The sequence below is a fragment of the Muscardinus avellanarius genome (genome assembly GCF_963383645.1).
Source record: "Muscardinus avellanarius genome assembly, chromosome: 5".
Classification (NCBI taxonomy): Eukaryota; Metazoa; Chordata; class Mammalia; order Rodentia; family Gliridae; genus Muscardinus; species Muscardinus avellanarius.
This window is the reverse complement of record NC_137790.1, coordinates 107,863,951-107,889,304: the sequence shown is the minus strand read 5'-3', so window position 1 is coordinate 107,889,304 and position 25,354 is coordinate 107,863,951. Positions and strand designations below refer to the sequence as shown.

The following is a 25,354-nucleotide window of genomic DNA, read 5'->3' as shown; positions in this document are numbered from 1 at the left end:
TGCCAGTGCTTGTGATCCAATGATGAATTAGTGATGCATGGTCTCTGCTCTCTTGTGACTTTCTGCAAGGAGAGGACAGTTGTGCAGGTTGCTTCTGCACCCTGTAGATGGATGACAGACTCTACAGGAAGACAGAGGTACACAGCCTGCAATTAGGAGTGGATCAAATGGGAGAAAAACTATCTCCAGAGGAATTAATAAATGACCCAAAGCAATTACCCAGGCAAAGGAGGGGAGTGCATTAACACTGGTAGTGTTTCTGGGGAAGCTTGCAAATATATCATGATACAAGCAAGTATAATTTGAAGGTACTAAATCTTATTCTGAATTAGTCAAGAGACTTTGGATAGTGACAGAAATGCACTTCCAGCAAGGTCAAATTAAAAAGTAAACGTTTTTGGCTCATTAACTAATGAAGATTTGACTGGCATCAGGTATGGCAAAATATGGAGACAGGAAAAATACAACTCTACCTTTTGCTCCTTTTTATGGGATAAGATTTTTTCTCTACTTGTAGACTGTTTTCTCCAGATAACTAAGTAAATGGACACTGAAAGCCAAATTCTTTAAACAGTAGCTTTGCCAGTTGAAAGCAAAGTGACAGGGTTATTTTTTGTTGGCTCTAAGTATTGTGCAGGGTGAGACTCTTCCATTCTTGCAAGTGAACAAGTTATTCTAGTTTAAAAAATACTGGCAGAAGGCACTAAGTGTTGGTCAGAGACAAAGAATGTCCTTTCTTATGAGAGAGCAGGCAGCCTGGGCGTCATGCTCCAATCAGTCCCCTTGGTGTCTGAGTGTCAGGGGGACAGTAAATGGATGAAGGGCACTGATCTCAGACCTTCATTTTGTAAAGGAAATGCTGACAAACTTGTTCAAGCTTTGTCATGAAGGGAAACATCGTCTTCATTATCCAAATCAGGAACAAATCTACCCTCTGACTCAGAGGAGATACCACAGAAGGAATCAAATTTGTTTCTTGGCACCAAATGAGTCAAATGCCTGGGTCAAATTCCTGTCCTGGGTGATGTAATTTTTTTCAAGGAGATGGGTCTAGATGATTGGCTCTGCTAAAGTCAATTTCGCATCCAGAGACAAGGGTCCAGACTCATTACCAAGTAATGAGTCAAGCACTCATTACCAAGATAATGAGTGCTTGACAAAGATGATCCAGTATTAGAGTCTAAGTTATCAGGCTGAAGAGGTAAGATGGGACCAGATCATAGTAACATAGGTCACGCTAAGAAGTTTGAATGTGTGTATGACGGGGGGGGGGGGGGGTTGAAGATTGAGCCCAGGTATGTGCTGCAATTGAGCTACAACACCAGCGCCCCCCATTTCTTTTTGAAACAGCATCTACGTTAACAAGAACTGGCCTCGAACCTGTGATCCCCCCATCTCAGACCCCCAAGTATGAGATTACAGGCATGTGCCGCTGCACCTGGCTGGAATTTTTCCCATGTGCAATAGCAATTTATTAAGTTTTACAAAGGGCTGGTGTTATCTTTAGATAAATCACACTGGTGCAAATTTTAGAAATAAGAAATAAATAGGAGAAACAAGTTAGAAAATGTTCCCAGGTAAAGATAAAAAAAAAAAAAAAGGTGCCTGAACCCGAACAGTGGTGACAGAAGTAGGTAGTAGATAAATCTGAAAATATTTTGGTAGCCGCTATAGCACAGGAAGACAGAATTAATAAGTTTTATGTTTGTTCTTGAAGAAGTTAGTGAATTGAGATGAAGAACACATGGGCAGGAAGAGGGTTAGCAGAGACATGACCTCCAGCACAAAATCTGAAGAGCTCTGATATTTAAGGAAGACATTAGCAGTGCAGCTTGTGAAAAAAACGCAGTAGCTAGTCTGCAAGTAAGAAACTTAAGATTAACAGCCACAGGAACACAATTTCTAAATAGAAACTGAACTAATGGCTACGCAATATGCCATGATATGGATGTGCCATAAGGTAATCAAAGAACTAGAACAAACACAAAATGAAGAACACAACACAGGTATAAAGAATGTCAAATGCTGCAGAAGACAAAGGGCTTCTGCTGAGAAAGGGGTTCTCTTCACATGCTCCTTGTACCATGGAGGCACTCCATACATACAGGTAACTTTCCTTTACAGGAGGGAGTGATGGCATCTGTGGCTTATACTTTTTATGCTTCTAACCTTTCTGATCACCTGCAAATAACCAGTCATTAAATCTAATATGGGGGGGGGCTTCACTGTACTTTTCCTTAATAAATGTGCCTTTGTCTCTCTTCTGATTATGTCACTGGTACCAAATACTTTAAGTTAGTGCATACGTAGCTTAGAATGGTTTTAATTGTTGCTTTCCTGGGAAATTTACAAGTTTTTTTAAATTTATGCCTATACACATAACATGCCCTATATTTACTGTCTCCTCCTGCCCCCAACTAGGCTCAAATACAGTAACAATTCTTGTTCTTTCTTTAAAGGGAGAAAATTCAACTTCCAATTCAAGTAGAAAAAAAAAAAAAAAAAAGAAAAACAGGAGTGGGTGGGGAAAGGCATTTTATTTATTTATTTTCATGCCATCCAGATGAATGTAACTTTGTTTGAAAATACCTCAGGAAGCTGATTTTTAATTTTTTTAAAAAATTTTTATGTGGATCATATTGAAAGAAAGGCATTTTTTAATTCATTAATTCATACTAGTCACAACTTTTCTTTAAAGAACTAAAGAATGTTAGATCAGAAACTAATAAGAAATCACATACTTTAAAAATTTAGCATTTTCTCTTTATAGCTTTATTGACTATTACCAAGTTTCAATGTGTTTCAAATAATTAAATACTGCAACTGGGACATTAAAAATACAAACTAATTTACCAAAATAATTGTATTCTGAGTATTATGTACAATATTATACATTTTACATTACATAAAGGGTTTTTATACATAAAGGTAAAATTTGATTTATGATTATTGGAAACCCCAAATACATTTGAACAAAACACTCATATGCATACATATATGATTGCTTGGCAGGGATAATTAAAACCATACAAGAGTGCAGTTATTAAAAAGTAAAATTACATTCACACAATAGTGGTAGTAAATGAAATTTATTTTTTACTTTGAAAGTATTATTTAAAAACTGCACAATATTATATAACTTAGTTCTATATATTTTAAAATACTTACGTTTGCAACTGAAATATGTTTATTTCAGGTGAAATTTTTGACTTTTAATTTTCTTATTTTGAGGCAAAAGCCAGACTGATGTCCAGTGAACAAAAAAACCACAATGGTCTATCATATTGTCATGCATGTATGCACCATCATATAATTTTGAAAAATAATCATATAAAATTATATAGTTGGTATGTCTTCATAATTTTTACCAAAGTGATCACATACAGAAGCACAGAGGTTAAAGGAGAAATAGATATTATGGTGAAAAACTAGATACTGAAATAAGATTAGCACTAGGTGATTTCAGAAAAAAATACTGTCAACAGATGCTCATGCCGAAAGCACATGTCTACACTGAATTAGTTTTTAAGCAAGTTGTCTGTCCTTCCAAAATGTGAATACACTGGCATATAAGACCTTGTTTGAAACTTGAATTAGATAAAGTACAGGATATTGTCACATTAAGTTTTAGTATTATCTTTTAAATTCAACTGCTAGCAAGAAGTTGTGATTTTAGATAATACCAAACATGTTTCCAACTGATCTGAAAAGCTTGAAAAACAATCTCTACTTTGCCATAAAAATAGCTTTCCAAATGCATGTTTCACTGTACTGGATCTTGTACATAGACTGGAAAACATTCCATCAGAACCACACACAGGAACCTGGGAGGAGTGACAATTAGTAAATAATCCATTCTCCTTAAAGTTGGCACAATAATTTGCAGTTACTTTCTTGTTTTTAAATCTGTATTTTACCAAAAGCAAACATCAGGGTACCTAGAAGTAAAAAAGGTAATATGTCGAGACATACAAAGGCAATGCTCTCTCCAATATCACGTTTGTGAAAAATGAGACCAGAGTCTAAGATATGCTTTATTGTTTTTCCTCTTGTTCCTGTTTAGTTTGTATATAAAAGAAGTTCTAACCTAAGTTATCAAAATATATTCATATAAATGTATGAGCATTTCTAATACAAAAGTTAAAAAAGTCTAAATTCTTGTTTTTTATATAATTAAATATCCTAGAGTTCAGTAGGCATATTTATTTTAGAGCAGCTTGAAAAAAAAATTGTTGGCTGAGCATTGTCTGGAAATTGGACATGGCTACATTTCAGCTCTTCGATGGGATTTCTCAGCAACAACAGCCCCATCTTCCTCCTCCTCCTCCTCATAGTGCTCCTCTCTGCCTTTGGGGTGGTTGTCATCTTGAACCTCTTGCTCTTCGCCATCATTATTTTTATCATCAGCCTTAAAGAGAAAAAGAAAAAAAAGAAAAAAGAAGGGATAAGGAGTAGAGCTAGGGACGAGTGAAGAAAATCACCCTATAGGCTGCAGTCTCTCCTAATCTTCATTTTTTCACATTTCCTAATTCAAGGTAAGCCTGGCAAATTCAGCAGCACCTTCTAGGCACCCTTCTCTACTGGCACCCGTCTTAACTACGCATGCATATCTCCTCCAGTGCGCATGCGCCCACCCTGCTCAGCTGACACAAATCCCACACATACGTTCCCATCATTTTCACCATAGGTCTCTTCAGCATTCCGCTCCAGCTCCCTTTTCTTCTCTTCAGTCAAATCTTCCTGAACCTAAAGGAAACCACAAATACTGTGTGATGCTTTCATCACTTACACACTTGCAACATGTTTGGATTTCCGCAAAGCTTCTTAAAAGTAGAAGAAGTGAAATTAAACTAAAAATAAATGTGAGGGGAAAAAAAAGAAGTCAAAAGTTTGACTTGAAGCCGGGCATGGTAGTGCACGGTTGTAATCCCAGCATTTGGGAGGCTGAGACTGGAGAATCGTGGTTCGCGGACAGCCTCGGCTATTTAGTGAGGCTCTTTGCAATTCAATGAGACCCTGTTTCAAAATAAAGAATTAAAAATAGGGCTGGGGGTGTATCTCGGAGGTCGAACACCCCTGGGTTCCAGCCCCAGACCTAGGGGTTGGGGGAGTTTGACTCGTCTGTTAGGTATGAAGAAATGTTTCATATATCTATTACAAAAATCAGTGTGACTGATTCTGAATCCAATACTCTTGTGTTTTAGGTTTCTTTTTTTTTTTTTTTTATTTGAATAAGGGTTAACTCTGCAAGGATAACAACTTAAGAAATTCAGCATAAAATTCCATATTCCCATTTTCCACCTGCAAGCTCTGGCAAAATGTGAGTGCTATGAGGCAGTAGCCTGGGTCTTACTCAATCCAGTGTCTTCTATAAGTAGATATACATCAGGCACATTGAAATCACTTCAATGAATACTACTGAATGAGCCAAAAATGAGTTAGTAAATAAATGCAAAAAAAATCCTCTGTAAAGGCATACACATAATAAACATACCATAGCTGATGTGCAAAGTAACGGAAAATTGATATGTTTATTCTATAATTAAGAATTAGGAGGACTTCCGGGAAGATGGCGACCGAGAAAAGCGGGGCTTAAGAGCCCCGCTAACAACAAATCTCCATTACCACAAAATCAGCGCCTTTCAAAGCCAGAAAACAACATCACCAGAGAAACAAAAAAAATCACCAGGCTCCAGAGAGAAAGCAGACTGAGAACAGAGCCACAGAGGAGATCCTCACGCCTGAGGACGCGGCTTCACGCCCGAGGACGCGGCAGCAGCGCCATACTGCCAGCGGCAGCAGCGACTTCACGGAACGGTCACAGCAAGCTGAGGTGAGCCGCTGCGGAACAGCCAGGCGGGATTTCTCGGCGCAGAGGGCATCTAAAGCTCCCAGTGGCTGAGCTCAGCACACGCTGCAGGGATTCAGAGTGGAAATCAAAACCAAGAAAAAAAACGCCAGCCCCACAGCCGAGAGCGTAGCAGCAGCGCCATATTGCCACCGGCGGCAGCAGCACCGAATACACCGAATTCAGTACAGCTATAACTGCGTACTCAAGAACAGTGAGTCAAATTGCAGGCCACAGCGGAGAAATCCCAGTACTGTACTCACTGGGACTTGACCCAGTGGGGGAGTGGCGGTGGCAGTGATATCACACGATAGGAGAACGTGCAACCTGGCACCCCCCACAGTCTAAAGCAGCCTCTATCGACTCTCTGGGTCGGAGACTCTGTGATACAACCCAGTAAAGGAGTAGTGGGGTCTGAGATACTACTGACTCGAGATCCAGAACACCTTAAGTGAAGTCATAGTGATCCAAGGGAAGAACCCAGAGAAGGCACAAACTTCCAAAATAATGGGAAAGAGGAATAATACTGGAGCTATGAATACTCACAACCCCACAACATCAGAACCCAATAAAACAGAAAATCAGAGATTTCTAGAAGATCAAATCAGGAAAATAACTGTAGAAATAATAGAGGTGCTTCGAAAAGAACTCAGAGAGAGGCAAAAAGAGATAAAGGATGCAATTAATGAAGTAAAGGCCTCAATTCAAAGCACAAACAACCGATTAGACCACATGGAGAACAGAATCTCGCTCTTAGAAGATGATCATTCCAAAAATGAACGCATAGTTTCTAATCTAGAAAAAAATATCCGACAGCAGGAATCTGATACTGAAGAAATATGGGCCTATTTTAAGAGAGCTAACCTAAGAATAATTGGAATAGAGGAGGGAAAAGAAAGTGAAACCAAAGGGATCAACAATCTCTTCAAGAAAGTAATAGCAGAAAATTTTCCAGACATAGAGCAAGAGGTCGATACGCAGGTCCAGGAAACGTATAGAACTCCCTTTAGACAGGATCGGAGAAGAGGATCCCCACGCCACATAATTGTCAAAATGACCAATGTGGAAGCCAAGCAGAGAATCTTAAAGGCAACAAAAGCAAAGGGCCAAGTGACATTCAGAGGCAAACCAATTAGAATCACTCCAGACTTCCCAAACCAAGTTATGAGAGCCAGAAGGGCTTGGAGTAACATATTCCCAATTTTGAAAGAAAACAACTTCCAGCCAAAAATTTCCTACCCAGCAAAACTTTCTATCAAATTAGATGGGGAAATAAGAAACTTCCATGACAAACAGAAACTGAAGGAATTTATGTCTTCAAAACCAGCACTAGAGAAAATACTCAAAGAGATTAACTACAAAGAAGAAATAGGTAACACACATCAGAACTAGAGAAACAAGATTTTCCATCCAACAGACAACTAAGATTGGTTATCTGTGGAGATTCATTATTTATGTTAGTCTTTTACCTATCTCTAAAGGGTATTGTTTGCCTTTATTGTTGTTAATTTTTAGGATTTCTAGTTGGAATATTAATATACCTTCAGATATAGCATTTGGAAATATTTTATCCCATTCTATTAGTAACTGTTAACTCTGTTTACATTGTCTTTGGATATACAATATGTTTTTTATTTTTTAGGGAGTTTGTATACTCTTCTGTTGGCTGTGCCATTGAAATCATATCCAAGAAATCACTGCCAATTTCAATGTTGTGAGGTTTAATGACCCAGATTTTCTCCTAAAAGTTTATAGTCTTAAGATTTATATTTAGGTCTTTTATCTGAGTTAATATTTGTATATGGGATTAGGTAAGAGTCCAATTTTATTCTTTTCCATGTAATTATTATTTTTCAACAATATTTAGTTTATTTAGATTATTTAGATTATTTAGATTATTATTTAGATTATTTATTTAGATTATTATTTAGATTATTTAGATTATTATTTAGATTATTATTCCCACCACCAAATGTTCGTGGAAACCTTGTCAAAAATAACTTGACAATATAGGGAAGAATTTAGCTCTAGGCTTTTATTTAACTCCAATGGTTTATATATCTGCCTTTAGAATAGTACTACACTGTTTCAATTATTATAGCTTTATATGGTTTGAAATCAGAAAATATATATCTTCTAGCTTTGTTCTTTTTCAAGATCGTTGTGGGTACCTAGAGTCCATATTCCATATTAGGATAGATTTTTTTTCTGAAAAATAAATATATAAATATATGATAGTTTCACCTAAAAAATAGAAAAAATAGATTCTCTGGTAAGAAAGAAAGCAAAAAGAAATATTGAAATGTTATCTTTAAGTCATCAAAAGCTTGGTATCAGACAAATGAAACTGTTATGTGAGATTATCATTTTTAATTTTGGATAAATTGCTATAATACTAGATGTCAATCACTAAGCTAAGCATGGGAGGGAGGGATGGGGAGAGAATGGGGTGGGGATCGGATGGGGGCTGACTGGGCAATGTGTGCATGTATGTCTACAAAAGTATGTATCCCACTATGATGTATGAATACAGTGCACCAATTAAAAAAAATGATACAAAAAAAAAAAAAAGAATTAGTTTGTCATGCTGGGCATGGTGGCACATGCTTAGAATCCACCCTCCCGCTTGGGAGGCGGAGACAGAAGGATTGCGGAGGTTCAAAGCCACCTCGCTGGCTTAAGATACCCTGTTTCCAAATAAAAAATATTTAAAAATAGGTGTCTGGGAGTGTAGCCCGGAGGTAGAATGGTTTCCAGGAACCCCAGTACCACACACACACACACACACATACACAGAATCAGTTTGTCTAGATAAAATATCCAGAAAATAAAGCAAAATCTTTTAAATTTCTTAATGAAATAGTTTCTAATGACTGTCTCCATTTATGACATTGGTTTTAAATATTTTTCTTTTGTATACACTATTATTACTGCTTCACTGATCTCAATTACTTAAAGGAAGCATCCAAATATGTTTGCTAAATAATCTGTTTAATGATCACACCTCACAGTATTATAGAATAAAACCTTCTCTAGTTCGTTAACTATTTTGAAAACCAATACATTCCAAAAAACTTAAATCATTTGAATGTATTTCAAAAAACTGCTGACCATGAATTAGGCATAAGGTAGCATACTGGTTCAAAAAGAAGAATCCTGCTCCCTCCCAGGATTATGGTATACAAAATTACATATCTTTCTGTGGAGAGTTGAGGTGTTGGCTGTTGAAAACTTGAGGAATGGCCAAGGGAAAGTATGCAGGTGCTCTAATTAGAAACATTCAGTGCTGCCCCAAGGTGTCCAGCTCACAGGAGACAAGAATCAACCGCAGCCTCACAGGTTAAGAGAACTAAACCTGCAGGAGCCTACAAAGGAGACTCTTCAAAGATGCCCAAAGAGCACGCCTCCATGGATCTTCATATCAGTATTGGCTGGACACACAGTTGTGCATCACACTGGTTTCAAATAAAGTACAATCTGAAGACTGAGGCACAGAATATCTTCCGTTTTCAGATTTCCTGGTGGAGAGAGCTAAAGACCCCTTGTCTCACCCTGTGGCTCTGTCAGGAGCCCATGACATCTGTCATCAGTAACAGAACCTCATAATAACATTGCATGGCAGTAGCATGAAAACAATGAAGTCCTATTTGAGACTACATGAAGGTCTAACTAAAACATTATGAAATTGCTGAAGTGTCTATTTTGATGAACAAAGATGTGCCTTCTATACCCTTCATAGTGAAAAATTATTTGTGAACTCTAAACATGGTTTCATTAAGAGTACAAAAGAACTGCCTTGAAACTATGCAGTACAGTGGAAGAAACATAAATCTGGGGCAGCAAACTTTGAATGTTAAGGGCCTGACAGTAACTATTTAGGGCTCTGTCACAATTATACAAATGCAGCACAATATATGCCACCGCCCGCCCTCGCATAGAGCGTGACAAACACTTGTATCAATTGGCAAGGTCCAAGGAGGCCACGCCCTGAGGAAGGAGGCGTCATCTCTGGCAGAAATACTCCCTGCTCTTACATTTCTACATTAATAAGCTCCGATGATCTAAAACAGGATCCCAAGAATTAGGACTGTGGAAGAAATTGAGTCCACGAAAGATAAATTTTCTAGTAAAGGGCAGCCAGAATTCAGGGGCTGCAAAATTCCTTTGCCCCCCCCCCCCCCCCAGGCAGGTCCTTTGAGCTCCCAGCACCTCTCTGCCAGCAGGGGGAGCTGCAAACCCACCTCTTGCCCCATTTCCCAAAGAGATGTAAATCTGTCTCTGGAAACTGGGCCATTTGTTTTTCCTCTTAAGAGATGCTAATAAGCTCTTATCTGGCCTTAACAAGCCTATCTTAGGACTCAGCAGCAGGACAGTAAAAAACTCAAAAGTCTGCCCCCAAATCATGCATTAAAGAACAATTATAGAAATCCAATCACCTGTGTTATAATGTTTTTGCCCTGTTTTACTAACTGTACTATAAGTACTGCCTCATAGGGGATGGCGGAGCAGACAGGACCGGACAAATCTGCAACGCAGCCCATGGATCTTGATAAAGGAGGGCCTGGACTAAGCCCTAGAGACAAAAGGACTCTGGAAGGACCAAAGGAGATCCTAGAAGACTGAATTTCCCCCAAAACGGACTTTGGGTGTGAACCCCCACCTTTACAGATGCCTGCCTGTTCCGGATGCCTTTCCAGACTCCAGACCTTGCCCCTTTTAAGGCTCACCCAAGGCCAGAAACCTGATTCCAATGACAAAGGCCAAGGGGAGTGACTTCAATCACCTAGTCCCAAAATCTTAAACTGTGACGCCATGGATCTTCTTTTATCCTGTTTATCTTGTTTACACTTAATGCCTCACTATTGTCCTTTGGTGCTTACACGGGGTATAGGGCATAAATACTGGTCATGGAAATTAAAACTTATTATCACATATTCTCCCGGAGAGGAATCTCCACGTTTAGCGCCGTGAACAGGAACTTAAAGGAGTTTATTTCATAAAAATGAAAAAATCGTTGCAGATAAGTGGCTGCAGAACCGCAACCTAAGTCCTTGTCCATCTTTCTGAGGATCTCGGTCCCAAACGGACTCAGTGCCAGATTTGCCCCCCAGGACTGAGCAAGTTCGTTTCAGCAGTATGCAAATAAGCATGGTTGTGTTCTAGTAAAACTTGATTTATAAAACAGGCTGCAATTTAAAGCTTGCCACCTCCTAACACACTGTGGAGCCAGGCAGACCTGCCTAGAGCCTGAGTGCTGCAGCTTTTCTGTCTGGATAGATACGGTCAACTGTTTTCTTATGAAAATCTTCAAACACACAATAAAAAAGGCATTCAACCAACTCTTTATAGCTATCTCCAAAGTTCAAATTATCACAATACTGCTGAACCTGCATCACCTATGACTTTCCTATTTGCTCAATGACTTAACGTGCTGGGAATCAAGTCATAGCATATATCTCTAAAAGCAACAGACATATTCTTATATAATCATAAAGCTATTATCACACCTGATAGAGCCAATAATTCCATGGAATTATCTGATGTCTAGTCCATGCATATACATTTTGGTTTTTAAGTTGTTTATTTAAGTGTGTTTGTTTTAATGAATTAAATAAAGGTCAAGGCCAAACATAACAAGGGCTTCCCAATACTTTTTTTAAACTACATATTGAGCTTCCTCTCTTGGCCTCCAAAGTACTAGGGTTACAGAAATGTGACCCCACACCTGACCCTCCCTTCTTTTTTTCTTGATGCTACTGACTTGCTCTGTGGAAAGATCCACATTCTGGATGCATCTGCTTCTGTATGGTATCACTTCACCCATCCCTCCAGCCTCCACATTTTCTGCAAGCCAAAATTAAAGGCATGAGTTAATTCTTGTTCAAATAAAAAATCAAGGGTATATCAGCAGTGGTGCTATGTACTTAATATTCCCAACACCTCATGATGTTAGTTTGTTCTGTTAGTGAAGCTGAGACCGATGAGTGAGCTCAGATGGCGACAGCCTGACCCCGCCACAGTAAAAGTCCTCAACCTCTGTGTATCTCACTGTTGCTTCAAAGGCTCTTTCAATTAAGAGTTTAAGAAAATGACTAATTCCATCATTCTTTCTACATTCACTAATTTCTATAAAGAAATCTCCCATATATACCTGGTATCCTTAAAAAAGACATCCTTTAATGTTAGATCTCAGTGGGCTCTAATTATAATGATAAAAAACAAACTATGTGACCTTGAAAATATAACTTCTCTAAAGCTCAATTTTTTTTTGGTGGTCCTGGGGTTGCTGGAAGTACCTCCGGGCTACACTCCCAGACCTATTTTTTTTTTATATTTTTATTTGAAAACAGGGTCTCTTAAGCCAGCACACAGGCTGGCTTCGAACCTGCGTGATCCTCCTGTCTCCGCCTCCCAAGCCCGGGGATTATAAGCGTGCGCCACCACGCTCAGCTTTTTTATGTGTAAAAGTAAAAGGGTTCGATAAAAATCAACGCTCTTTAATCTTTTGTGCATATAGGGTTTGGGAGTCATGGATCCCTTTTAGCAAATGGGACAGGCACAGCCTTCTTCATGCGTGTTTAGGAGGGTCACACTTCCCAAAGTCCACCCGCTGCTGTGTGCACCAGGACTATGTATCTAAACAGGGTGTTCCCAAAACAGCATCAGCTGAGCAGGGGGTCTGGGGGCTTGTGAATAATTTCTAGGCCCTGCAATAGAAAAGACCAAAATTTCCAAATGTTTGGTCCAGGGATCTACATTTTTCATAAATTCTTGTAGATGATTACTGGTCACAGTAAAGACTGGGAACCACTTCCTAGAATAAAAATGGAGGCCGGTTAAAACTCCCTAGCTCATGAGGTAATCTTCCTTTTATAAAACCTTGTATCTCAACTCTGGGCCCTGGGTAGGATTGAGCGGAGCACGCCAGACCCCTGGAGAAACCAGAGCCCGGTTGCAAGGCTCTGGGCCCTGGCGGGGGTGGGGGGGGTCAGGCAGGGCATGCGGGACCCCGAGAAACCGGGCCGGGTCGCAGGACCCTGGGCCCCGGGAGGGATTGAGCGGAGCACGCCAGACCCCTGGAGAAACCAGGGCCCAGTCGCAAGGCCCTGGGCCCCGGGCGGGGTCAGGCGGGGTATGCCAGACCCCTGGAAGAGCCAAGGCCCAGGTCGCAGGATTCTGGGCCCCAGGTGGAGTCATGCGGAACACGCTGGACCCCTGGGGAAACCGGGCCCGGGTCACAGTGCTACTGAGTGCCTGATCCCACTACCTCCTCAAACCACACATACTGTCTTCTCTTATTTAAAAAAAAAAAAGAAAAGAAAAGAAAAGAAAAAAGAAAAAAAAAGGAAAAGAAAAAAGAAAAATATCAGAGAGGGGTCAAGAAGGCCGTGGCGGAAGCCAGGATACTAGAGATGCAGACAAAACTTAGCCAAATGAACTGGAACTTTTGGAAAAATTCCCCGCGAAGGAGGACTGCTTCTTCTCTACATTCTTAAGAATCTTGGACATCACCTGTAAGGAGAGAGTTTAGCGGAGACCTAGGAGAAAGGCGGTGTTGCAAGTGGTCTCCGCGATGGCAGTGGAGACTTGTAATCAGGAGAAGCAGAAATTGGAGCCTACCAACCTTATTTTTTGGAGAAATTACACCAAATGTCAAATGCTACCGTTGCACATGCTTAGGAACACTGGAAAACATTCAAAGTGGAAAAAGAGCTTGGGAAAGATTTGAAATGGTGGAGGCAGTGGCAATGGCAGTGGCCAGTACTCAGGGGAGGCAGAGATCTGATGCATTATACCTGGAACCTTTGAAGTAATAACCCCAGAGGCAGAATGCTACCACCACGCACCCTCAAGAAAGTGGGACAAATGGCTGGGCGAAGAGGGTGCTCGGATTGGAGCCTGCCGAGGGGTGAGGCCGGCGACGGACACAGCAAAACTGGGATTGGAGCCTGCTGTGAGGCAAGGCTGATGCTGAAGCCTCCGAGGCCAGGATCGGAGCCTGCCGAGGAGTTAGGCCGGTGCCGGGGCCAGGGAGGCCGGGATCCGAGCCTACCGTAAGCAAGGCCGGTGATGGGGCCTCCGAGGCCGGGATCGGAGCCTGCCGAGGGGTTAGGCCGGTGCCAGGGCCAGCATCAGAGCCTGCCATGAGGCAAGGCCACTATTGAGGCCTCCGAGGCTGGGATCGGAGCCTGCTGAGGGTTTAGGCCGATGCCGGGGCCAACAGCCAGCATAGGAGCCTGCCGTGAGGCAAGGCCGGTGCTGGGGCCTCCGAGGCTGGGACTGGAGCCTGCTGAGGGGTTAGGCCAGTGCCCGGGTCAGCGAGGCCGGGATCGGAGCCTACCCTCAGGTAAGGCCAGTGCTGGGGCCTCCGAGGCTGGGATCGGAGTTTGCCGAGGGGTTAGGCTGATGCCAGGGCCAGCGGCCCGCATCAGAGCCTGCTGTGAGGCAAGGCAGCTACTGGGGCCTCCGAGGTCGGGATCGGAGCCTGTCGAGGGGTTAGGCTGATGCCGGGGCCAACAGCCTGCATCGGAGCCTGCAGTGAGGCAAGGCCAGTGCTGGGGCCTCTGAGGCCGGGATAGGAGCCTGCCGAGGGGTTAGACTGGTGCTGGGGCCAGCGACCAGCATCGAAGCCTTCCGTGAGGCAAGGCCGCTACTGAGGCCTCCGAGCCGGGATTGGAGCCTGCCGTGAGGCAAGGCCGCTACTGGGGCCTCCGAGGCCGGGATCGGAGCCAGCCAAGGGGTTAGGCCGGTGTGGGGGCTAGCAAGGCCAGAATCGGGGCCTCCCATGAGGCAAGGCTGCTGCTTGAGCCAGCGAGGTCTGGATTAGTCCACCGGGTAGCCAGGCCACTGCTGGGGCTGTCAAGAGTGGGATCGGTACTTGCAAAGTGACGTGCACAGAGAAATATCGCAGAAAATACAAACCAGATGCTTACCCTAATCAGTAATAACTAGGAGGAAAGGGGCAACAGGAAGAGGTCGAGTTATAGAAAGGGCCCTATAGTGAAGCAATTAAGGTGACCAATCAGAGGGTATGGAATAGGGGAGGATGGAACCTCTTTAAAACTCAGGAGGTACGTAAACAAATGTATCAAAGATAATCACCAATCAAGCATGGGATCGAGGGAGGGGGAGGAAATGGGATAGGGGCTGGATGAGGGCTAACTGGATGATGTGTGCTTGTATATCCTCTCAAATCTTGTATTCCAATGTGATATATGATTACAATGCACCAATAAATTAAAAAATAAAATAAAATAAAAACCTTGTTTCTCTACTCTTGGAATATGGTATAGGAAACTTAGTTTACCAGTTTTCAACATAATCTTGGTTGGGAACCAGTGATTTATATTACTCTAATTTAGGGAATCCACCAATGAATATTCTGTAAATTTTCTGGCTATACATAGAATAGATTCACATATAGACATTATTTAGTAAGACTCATTATGTTTGGGGCAAAAGTAATTCAAACTCATCTTAAAGGAATTACTGATAAGGAACAAAATGAGATGTTTTTAATTGGTTTTTAAAATATGCTTGGACTAACAGCCAGAAGCCAAACATTATCCTCTTATAATGTACGCACAACAATCATCTCTTCTATACTGGGTCCTCTTTAGTATTCCAGTAAAGCTAACATAACGCTTTGTCAAAGACTTCCACAGTGCTCCTCGGTACTCATTTTTATCCACTGAAATCTAACGTTTTATGTATTTGAGAAATGAAATCTATGTGATGGGATAAAGTTAAGTAAATGGCCAAAAGAAAACAAGTCACTGAATTTGTCATAGGCTTTGGCCAGCGAACCTGCCCCTGGTGGTATATATTACCACATTGGTTTTATCAAGGAAAATGCCGCTGAATGGGCTAGGTACCATATGACTAAACCTTAAATAGTCAAAAATGCTGGGACCCAAAGACGTCGGTGGCATGTAAGAAAAAGAAAAGTCTCCAGCAAGCCTAGCTACAGTGATGATCACCCTGCCTAACGGGCAATGCTGAATGGCAGCGTTTCTGCCAGTGGGAAGCCTCCTGATGTGGTCATTCACAGGTGTGGCTCGGCCAGTCACTGAAGGTGACCAAATACTTGCTCTCTTCTGAGTGTTCAGACTAATCTGTTTTCTGTTACACTGGAGAAATTAAAACCACTCAGATTTTTTCAAGCAGTCATCTAATCAATATTTTTTAACATTTAAATATTGGTAATAGACCTAGGGGCATTCTATTTCTAAGGTACACTCTAGCCACTATTTATTTTAAAAAAAATTGAAACAGGGTCTTGCTAAGATGTTGAAGGCCTATGTTACCGCACACTAGTCTTGAACCTGCATCCTCTATCTCAGCCTCCCAAGTACTGGGCTTAGGCATGAGTCACTTTGCCTGCCAACATTTAAGTAACTTTAAAGTACACACAACACATTCTGAGAATGTCACAACTTGTCTTATTGGCTGAAAAGTAGATCAAATACCTGGCATGTAAGCAGCAAGAGAGAGTGATGAGACAGGCTCACTGTGCAGTGCCCAACAATAAGAACTGGGGGGTCAATAACAGCCATCTCCATATCTGAGAAAAGTCAGTCTGTAATCAGATTTTTAGAAAGGCAAGGAAAATGCGAGTTCTGAACTCACACTTGTTTTGGGTCACCTGCACCTGCAGCTGAGTCTTCAGGTCTGATGGCTGTCCCCCTGGGCAATAAAGCCCTGGCAAGACACAGCTCCTCCAGAGGAGCAAGTGCTGACTGCCACGGACCGGGCTGTGGCTGGGGGAGGGATGGGCAGCTGCAGGCCTGTGGCCTGAGTCAGTGGGGTTTAGTGGAGAGAAGAGCAAAGCACAGACACCTAGAAGCAGCACCATGTGTCTCCAGCCCACTCTTCCAGTTTGCTGCCGCTTGCTGAGCACTTCATTTCTCACTATCACTAGAGTCTGGATGGTATTTGATGACAACTCCTTTCCTCTCTCTAGGGAAGACCCAGGAATGATGGAAAGAGGCAAGAGGATGCAAAAATTAGCCATCTCAGGAAAGGCCAGGAAAAAATGCCAATACAGTCCAAACACAGGATGCTCAGGGAACAGGGAGGACAGTTACACTGGGCCTCCAGAGAGGTACCTGGCAGTAACCCTCAGTGATGGGGTCAACCGGGGTGCCTGTGTGCGGAGTTAGAAAGTAGGGTCCCAAATACTGTTACAAGAATTCTAGCTCGGCATGATGGCACATGTCTATAATCCCAGGACTTGGGAGGCTGAGAGAGGAGGACTGCAGGTTGGATGCCTGCCTCACCAACTTAGAGATACCATGTTTCAAAAAATAAAAAGGGTTGGGTATATATCTCACAGGTAGTAAGTCTCTGGGCTCAATCTCCAGTACCAAAAAAATTTGGGCAAGGAGCTAATAAAGACTAAAGAATTAGAACCCAGGAGAGGAAAACGGCTCTGTCTGTCCAGCAGATGAGAAGGGAGGGAGGTGCAGTGGCTAAGTTCAGGCGGCAAGCACCCACACAGCCTCCCCTGTCTGCCATTCCTGCTCCTCTCTGGACTCTGTCCTCCCAGTCTGTCTTTATACTCTTGCTCCACACTGGATCTCAAGATTTTTCTCCTCCACCTTCACCGACAATCAGAGAAGTGAAAACAGAATCAGTAAATACTGATTAAATTTTCATGTTTGCCCTTTTGAATTTTTAAAAAGAAGCCAAGGTGAACCTTCTCTCTGTTAATCCCTCAAAGATTCCTGGTAGCTGACATGAGAAACAAAGTAATATCAGTGTAGACATCCTGTAACAAGAGAAGTCCAGATGAATTATCTTTTTCTTGCCGAATGTCTTAATATTCAGAGCTGCTGGCTTCTCTACTGCTTTCTGATAAGACAGCTCAGGGTCTGGATGAAGATGAACAGCAGGATGAAAAGAGGGAGAAGGTCCACAGACCAAGGCTGTTGGGCTGTCCATGAGCTTGTGATGCCGCCAGCGGTCACAAAGAGTACCATCTCTCTCTGCTTTCCTGGTTCCAGCGCAGATTGTAGCACTAGCTCCCCTAATCTGGCAAAAGCAGTGAGGCGGAGAAAGCAGAGCCAGTCCAGGGGCCTGAGTAGGGTGCAGAGCCCAGCTTTCGGAGCAGGATGTCTTCAGCAGGCCACGCACCTCCTTCCCAGGAGCTTCCCCCAGGGATATGGCCACGTTTGTCCAGGACACCTGCCTGAGAAGTGGCTCTGAACCAGGCCTTTAACTGGGGATCTATTTACTGCACCACAGACACTAAACATGGGTGACCTGATCGTAACATATCCCCACATACTGCGGGTATCTGCAGGAGAGAGCTATGACAAAAAGGGCTACTACACCATGGCATTCACCAGTTGACTGAAACAGGAATGTGGCACCATGATAGTGACACAAGCTATTAACGATAATGCAACTATAATATGCTGGGAACTTAAAATCAAAAGAAATCTAAAATTAAATATTAAGAAATTCCATCTAAATGCATTTTATTCAACTGAATTCCCTACATATTTTCTTTCTTTCTTTTTTGTTTGTGCTGTGGTACTGGAGATTGAACCCAGCATCATTCTACCTCAGACTATTTCCCCACTCCTTTTATTTTTTATTTTAAAAAAGAGTCTCGCTTAGTTGCTGAGGGCTTCACTGATTTGCTGGTGCTGGCCTCAAACCTGTAATCCTCCATCTCAGCCTCCCAAGTACTAGCATTACAGGTGAGTGCACCACACCTGGCATTCTTACATATTTTCCTTTTTCTGTTTGTGTGGTGAAGAAAATTGGACCCGGGACCCTGCATGTGGCAGATAATAGTTCTACCGCTGAGCTGTATCCCAAGCCCTCGTTTTTGTTAAATTTAAACAAGACACTAAATTTGTATGAAGGAAAAGGCTAGAAGGAAAGATGGTAAAACTTATAAAAATGTTTGGAAGGTGTTACATAGATTCAGGGAACACTGAGGGATATCTCTGTGAGGAAGGCACAGGGGAGATGGTGTCAATCCACAACCCCTCAATATGCAGAGCTTTGTTCTTTATGAGGAAAATAGATCACATAAATCCAAGTCCTCCATTCTTGGAAAACCAAATGTCTCCTTAATTCAAAATTTCTGCTGAGAGTCAGAGATTTTATTACCCTATTTTTTTGTTATCTTCTAACCAAATGTCTCTACTGCCATGGTCCATTTCCTCTTTCAACCACCCTATCTTAGCCTGCATAAGTCTTTCTGAATATTTCTAAAGGATGTCAGGACAAAACTGCTGAGGTTTGTGTAACGTTGATATGATAGACCAAAGAAATGATCGGGCTCCTGCACGAGCTCTTACTACCTCCTCTTCTCCCTCTTCCTGGTACTGTTCATCAACATTATCCTCCTGCTGGTCTGGATTTCCTGCCATCTGTTCAAACAAAAAGAGAGGCTCAGGTTACTGTACATTGGAGATGCCTTTTACAGTACTCTGGGGCAAAGAACGAGCATGCTGCTATGAAGAGTGCCCCACAAAATTCTGGTGGCCAGGAAAGGAACAATCATGTCCAACCAAGCACAGGCGTCTGTACCCTCTCCCTGAGAGCAGGCATACCATTCTATTTAATGACCTAAAAATCACTAATGTGGCAAACCTTTCCAGGTGGTTTATGGGCACCTTTACCTGAGGCAGCCGTTTACCTCACCCTTGGGAGTGGCATCAACTTACCACTACACGCTCCTCCATCTCCGCGTTCTCCTGCTTCTGGTGGCTTTGTCTGGGCTCTTCATTTTCATCTGGCAAATTTTCTTCCCTCACTTGTTCGGCTTCCTCAAATTCATCTTCGCCTTGATTATTGGGATCATCTGCGGGGTTTATCTCTTCTACAGCTGCCCTCTGTAAAATTTTAATGAACAGCAAGCACCACCTCAAAACAGAGGATTCAAGTTTAATTCCATTTGAAAGGCCACATGCTGGCACAAAATGAAATCACCCTCCATCTGATTATTTGGAACTACCCTTGGCAAGACTCACAGTACCACACATCCCACTTATCAAAAGATAAAACTCCAGCTTTGTTAGAAAGAGGCTGAGGGACCAGAATGAAGTACAAACAGTACTATCCTTCTGCAAGTCATTTTAACACAGCCTCAAAACTCCACTACATCAAATAATGGGAGCAGAATGCAGAGAAAATAAGAGAAACACCTAACAAAAGCCAGGAGACTAAATAGAAGAGAAAAAAATCTAGTGCTAATTAGGATGAGAGATGCAGATGGGTAAAGAGTTAACTCCTGTCACTGCTGGCTGGTTTTTATACAGACTTCCCTTTGAAAGCCATTGTATTTATTTATTTACTTACTTGTTTATTTATTCAGTGGTACTGGGGAATGTTCTACCTCAGATATACCCCCAGTCCTTTTTTGAAATTTTTATTTTGAAACAGGGTCTCGCTAAGTTACTATGCACTGGCCTCAAACCTACAATCCTGTTTCAACCTCACAAACATAGGGATTACAGGTGGATGCCACCATGCCTGGCATATCTAACATGTAAGCAGGTAAAAAATAATTGATGGGAAAGAAGACCCATTCCAAAAGTGACCCCAAGAGCACCAAGAAAAGTGCTGACTCACATGCTTGTAATCCCAGTACTTGGGAGGTGGAGACAGGAGGACTGCAGGTTCACAGCCAGCCTCAGCTGCTTAGCGAGGCAGTCTACAACTTAGTGAGACCCTGTTTCAAAATAAAGAATAAAAAATAGGACTGGGGGTGTAGTTCCATCCCCAGTACCACAAAACAAACACACAAACAAACAAACAAACAAACTTTTATAAAGTGAATGGCCGGGCTACTTGGAGTATGGATCAAATTTGCTTCCTTTCTTTATCTCTCTATTCTTTCTTCTCTCCCTCCTCTTCTGCCTTCCTTCTTTAAACCCAGGGGTGACTCTACCACGAAGCTATATCCCCAGCTTTAAAAAAATTTTTTTGAAACAGGCTCTCACTAAATTACCCAGAGTGGTCTTGAACCTGAGATTCTCCTACCTCAGCCTTCCGAATACTGGGATTACAGGTATGTGCCACCTCACTGGCTGGACCAAGTATCTTTATTAACAAACACTACCATGAAACTGAGAGATACTACGACGGCAAGAGATGGGAGAAAAGAGCTACCCAAGCTTTGGTGGTATATTATGAACAATATGCCCCAACCCACCCTTGAGTGGTTCTCCAATAATGTGTCCAACAAATGTCCTTCAAACAATAGCTTTTGGAATCACTTCAATTTTTTGCTCAAGTTCCCAAAGTGCCTTCCAAATAGCACACATCCTCACCAAGATCCAGGCTTTAGAACCCGAGAAGGGTGGAAACGGCAATGCTTGCTGGGAGCTCCCCGAGTCCCTCCATGGGATACTTGGTAGAATGGCATCTCCTTCCCAGACCTTGAGCTGCTCAGGAGCACACCGCAGCCTCAACTGATCCACTATGTACAACATACCCTGGCATAAATGTCATTCAAGTGCAACTAACACTTTCCTAGGGGATGGAGAGGGACAAACCCTCACTTTCACACCAAACTCTACTCCACAATCTCTTGGCATACAGATTTCCTCTTCCTTTCATATTATTAACAATTTGTTTGGAAATATAGGAATAAGGTTGACATATTCTCTTCAGAAAAACAGAGTAATTGCCTTTTTCTATAGTCATAAAAATGTACACATTAGCTCCAATTCCAACCATGTAATAAGCGAGGGTTCACAGGAGTAAATTATGTTCAGATCAAACTACTGAGACAGAGAGACAAAAGGGGCCACCAATTTCTAGCTAAGAGAAGGCATGGTGGAGATGCCAGTGCTTCCCAGTGTGTCCCGGATCACACAGGCAAGCCACGCAAGCCTAGAGCAGTCCAACTTAAGTGATGTCCCGGCCCCATCATCACCGGCCTGAGGCTTGCTTGTGCCCTTTCTGCCCTTGCTCTCTTGCTCTCTCATGCTCTCCAGGGATCCCTGCTGCACACTGTCCTGAACGCCAATGCAGAGATGGTGGGGAACCTGTTCTGCCACATCTCAAAGCGAATTTAGCGGAAAAGCTGATTCTAGCAAGGGCTGAAAGTAGCTAGCAAGACTTTCTCCATGATAGTAGAAGGATGTGGATTTTCTTTTCAGTTCCCTGGGTCAATATAAGCAGTGTCTATGTGAGAACATAGAATGACTCTTATAAACCTGGGCTGCTTTACTAGCCAGAGATTACAGAAAAGACAAAAAAAAAGATGTAAAACTCATCTACACATAAACACAAAATCAGACTCTCTCAACATTTCCTTGCCTCATCTGTAAACAGGGCCAAAGCCCTGAACCACACAGCTCAATCTGGGCTTTCATTCCTGTCTTGGTAACCACAAAGAGTAATGCCAGTTATTATGTGTCTACCTGTTTATATTCCAAGTTTTCTATACCACAGCACCTAAATAGCTCTTTTCATGTGTAAAACCATATCATCCATGTTTATTAATCCATCTTTATCCATATATTTATTAGGACGGTCACTAGATGTTGGGAGGTTAGAGTCACGTGACATGCCTAGAGCCCTGGCCAGGGGAGGTTTATTTCTCCACCTTCCACATTGCTTCTGTCTTGCATTGTTTCTACATATTTGAATACCTCTTAAATTTGCTTTCCTAGGCTTTAATTTTATTCATCTAAATTATCAAAGGGAACACCTTTGGACTTTTTTCCCAGAACCACCTTTGGTCTACTCCATATTGCACACACATAAACCATGGTTGACAGTCAAAAACACTGCTTGTGACTAACCAGGCAAGCTATCTCCCTCTAGGCTGATAAATGCCACATACATCTGGATAAGAGACTGAGTAGGCCAGATGTGATCATCATTTCCCACCTTGTGCAGGATACACTTACATCATCTGCCTCAGATTCTGGGTCGGCTTCTTGGGGCCCCTGTTCTTGAGGCTCACTTCTGTTACCTGGGTCTCCTTCTGCTTCATCTTGGTGCTGGTTGTCTCTTTCATAGGCTGTGCAATCAAAGGAACTAAAATTAGCCCATAATCAAACAGGTGTTTTTTTTTTTTTTTTTAATCTTCCAACTAAGAAAAGAGAAGAAAAAAAAAGCTACCAATAGCTGAGACTTTGCGGAGACCACCTACTTCCTCTCGGCATCTGCGTGTGTGTGTGTGTGTGTGTGTGTGTGTGTGTGTGTGTGTGTGTGTGTGTGTGTGACAACCCCCCACGTAGCTAATAGGCAATTAGCCCCGAGAAACAGTGTCTTCTCCAGCCAAAATACTCCTCCACCTTTAGATATTCTTTCATAACTATTATTCTTTTGGTAATGATTCTTCAGAATTCAGATACTGTGGAGGCAGTCCTGCTACCGCAATTACAAATGCAGAACTCCTCCCTATCTTTGACCTTCATTCTAACCATTACAATAGAGCCAAGGGCTAGAAGGAATCTTGACCTTTGCACCTAGTGATAGCAGCTGCCTGGAGACAGGGTGACACCACCTGGTTAAAATAGCTATGTCAGAACAAAGGACAGATAAAATAGATGTGTAAATGTGAAAGAAAGAAAATATGGTGAGAATAAGAAAGCATTTTTGTATGAAGAGGAGCTTATCCTAAGATTGTCCCAAATGGGAAAGAAAGGAATTAGAAAGATTAAAAGCAGGTTGCAGAAGGATTGTGGTGTGGAAATGGATTATTAAAAGAGGAATAGGCTTCTAATAAGCACATCGTTTGAGGAAAAGTGCTCAGCTGCTAGAGAAGTACATCTGACAACTAAATCTAAAAACTTCATGTTATTTCTTGGTGTTTACCTGCTAAACTGTGTTATGAGCTTGCTTAAGCTTTCAGACAGCAGATGGTATTGCAGACAGAATCCAGCAGACATTCATCGAAATCCTCTAAATCATCATAAAGGTACACGGATTTCCCTACGCCAACTACATGTATGAAAGCTGGAATCTCGGACTTCGTCCCCCATTCAGCTCAAAGGAGGTTGCTAGACAGAGAAGGACATTGGACTAAGCCCTAGGAATAAAAGTTCCGAAAGGGTTAAAGAAAACTCTTAAAAACTGGATTCTTCAAGTGATTTTGGGTGTGACTTTTGTTCTTCTGGAACTTTCCCACTAAAAGCCTCTGCAGCTGCAAGGCCAGAGGGGCTGACTCCGAGCACAAGACCCACCTGGGGTCATGGGACTGATTTCAATCACAAGGACCTGTGATGTCACCGGCCTCACTTTTGTCTTGTTCAGGGTTGGTGATTTGCATGTGTATCTCACTACTGTATTTTGGGTGTTTGCACTTTTCTTCTAGGGAATCACGGAGAAATGGGGAAATATACAAAATCTTGTGCCTAGAATAAAGTGTTCGATTGCACAAGAAGCATTGATCCATGTCAGATTCTTTCCAGAAGCGCCGTAAATAGGAACTTAAAGAAATTTATTTCCTAGAGGGGAAAGAATCGCTGCAGATGAGTGGCTGCAGTACGGCACCCTATCTTCACCCATCTTTTCTGAGATTGATTCGATCGCGAGTGGACTCGTGCCCCATTTGGACTGAGCAAGTCTGCGGCAACCAATGCCTTTCTTGGGGACAATTATTACCCAACATTTCCTCTACCTCAGTTAAATCAATATAAGCCACACCTCTCAGCCTTTTTGAATACAGTTTTGCCCTTCCCCAAAACTGTATGTCTAAAAGATGGTATGGGTGAATGATGCTGCTTTAATCTTCTAAAGCAAAGGTTTAAACAGGAAAAAAAAAAAAATCCAACAATCCAACCTTTCTCAAAGAGAGTCCAGCTCACTGGATGTTGCTAAAATAAATGACTAACTTTTGGTTACCACCAGGGTAAACAACAAATTTCCAAAGGAAGAAGTGTCATTAGGAGATGAAAGAACAACTGAAATTCACGCAAATACTGCCCATCAGGTATTCCCGACATGGCAAAGATGCCACTGCCACAGAACATTTATGCTCACATTTACTTACTGCTTTCTGAAAAAAATATTTCAGTCCACAGAAGCACAAGAGTGCAAAGGAAATGGGAAAAATCACGCTTTAAAGTAAGTGAGATAGAAGAGGAAAGGGTTAAGTATGTGGAGTGTATTTAATATACAGAAGACACAGATACAGGGTAAGGAACCATCAGGTTTCAAGTGTACAGAGGGATTTATTAACTAAAGAAGGAACAAACTGTTCACCAGTCTTACTAACAACAACACAAGAGCTGAAATGACTCATGGGGGACATAGGGAAAACCATTTCCTGACTCTCAGGACTATAAAACAGGGCACTAGGCTGCTGAGAGAGTGTGTCATCATCTTCCTTCAGCTGCTCGTTAGAACAGGACATGATATAAGTGTCAGTAGAGCCGCAGACAGTGACCTTCCAGTTATATCATCACAGAGAGCAATATTTGATAAATTATATGCAAGACACTTACCATAGTGACTATTACCAAAGCTGCCATTACTAGCACCACTATTCATATGAACAACTTTGAAAGTGATAATACAAAGACT

At 42.1% G+C, this 25,354-nt stretch overlaps 1 protein-coding gene across 4 annotated transcripts in view; it reads right to left on the bottom strand.

Moving 5' to 3' along the window:
- Positions 1 to 4,264: 4,264 nt before the first annotated feature.
- Positions 4,265 to 25,354, bottom strand: part of GOLIM4 (golgi integral membrane protein 4) — a gene marked incomplete at both ends in the record, with an annotated part of 93,858 nt that continues 72,768 nt past the window's right edge. For all 4 annotated transcript variants that reach the window (XM_080696399.1, XM_080696398.1, XM_080696401.1 and 1 more), the window contains 5 exons: positions 4,265 to 4,408; positions 4,666 to 4,746; positions 19,168 to 19,236; positions 19,534 to 19,701; positions 22,732 to 22,844. In XM_080696399.1, the coding sequence (XP_080552525.1) occupies positions 4,265 to 4,408; positions 4,666 to 4,746; positions 19,168 to 19,236; positions 19,534 to 19,701; positions 22,732 to 22,844 (575 nt within the window). The remainder of the gene's footprint in view (positions 4,409 to 4,665; positions 4,747 to 19,167; positions 19,237 to 19,533; positions 19,702 to 22,731; positions 22,845 to 25,354) is intronic.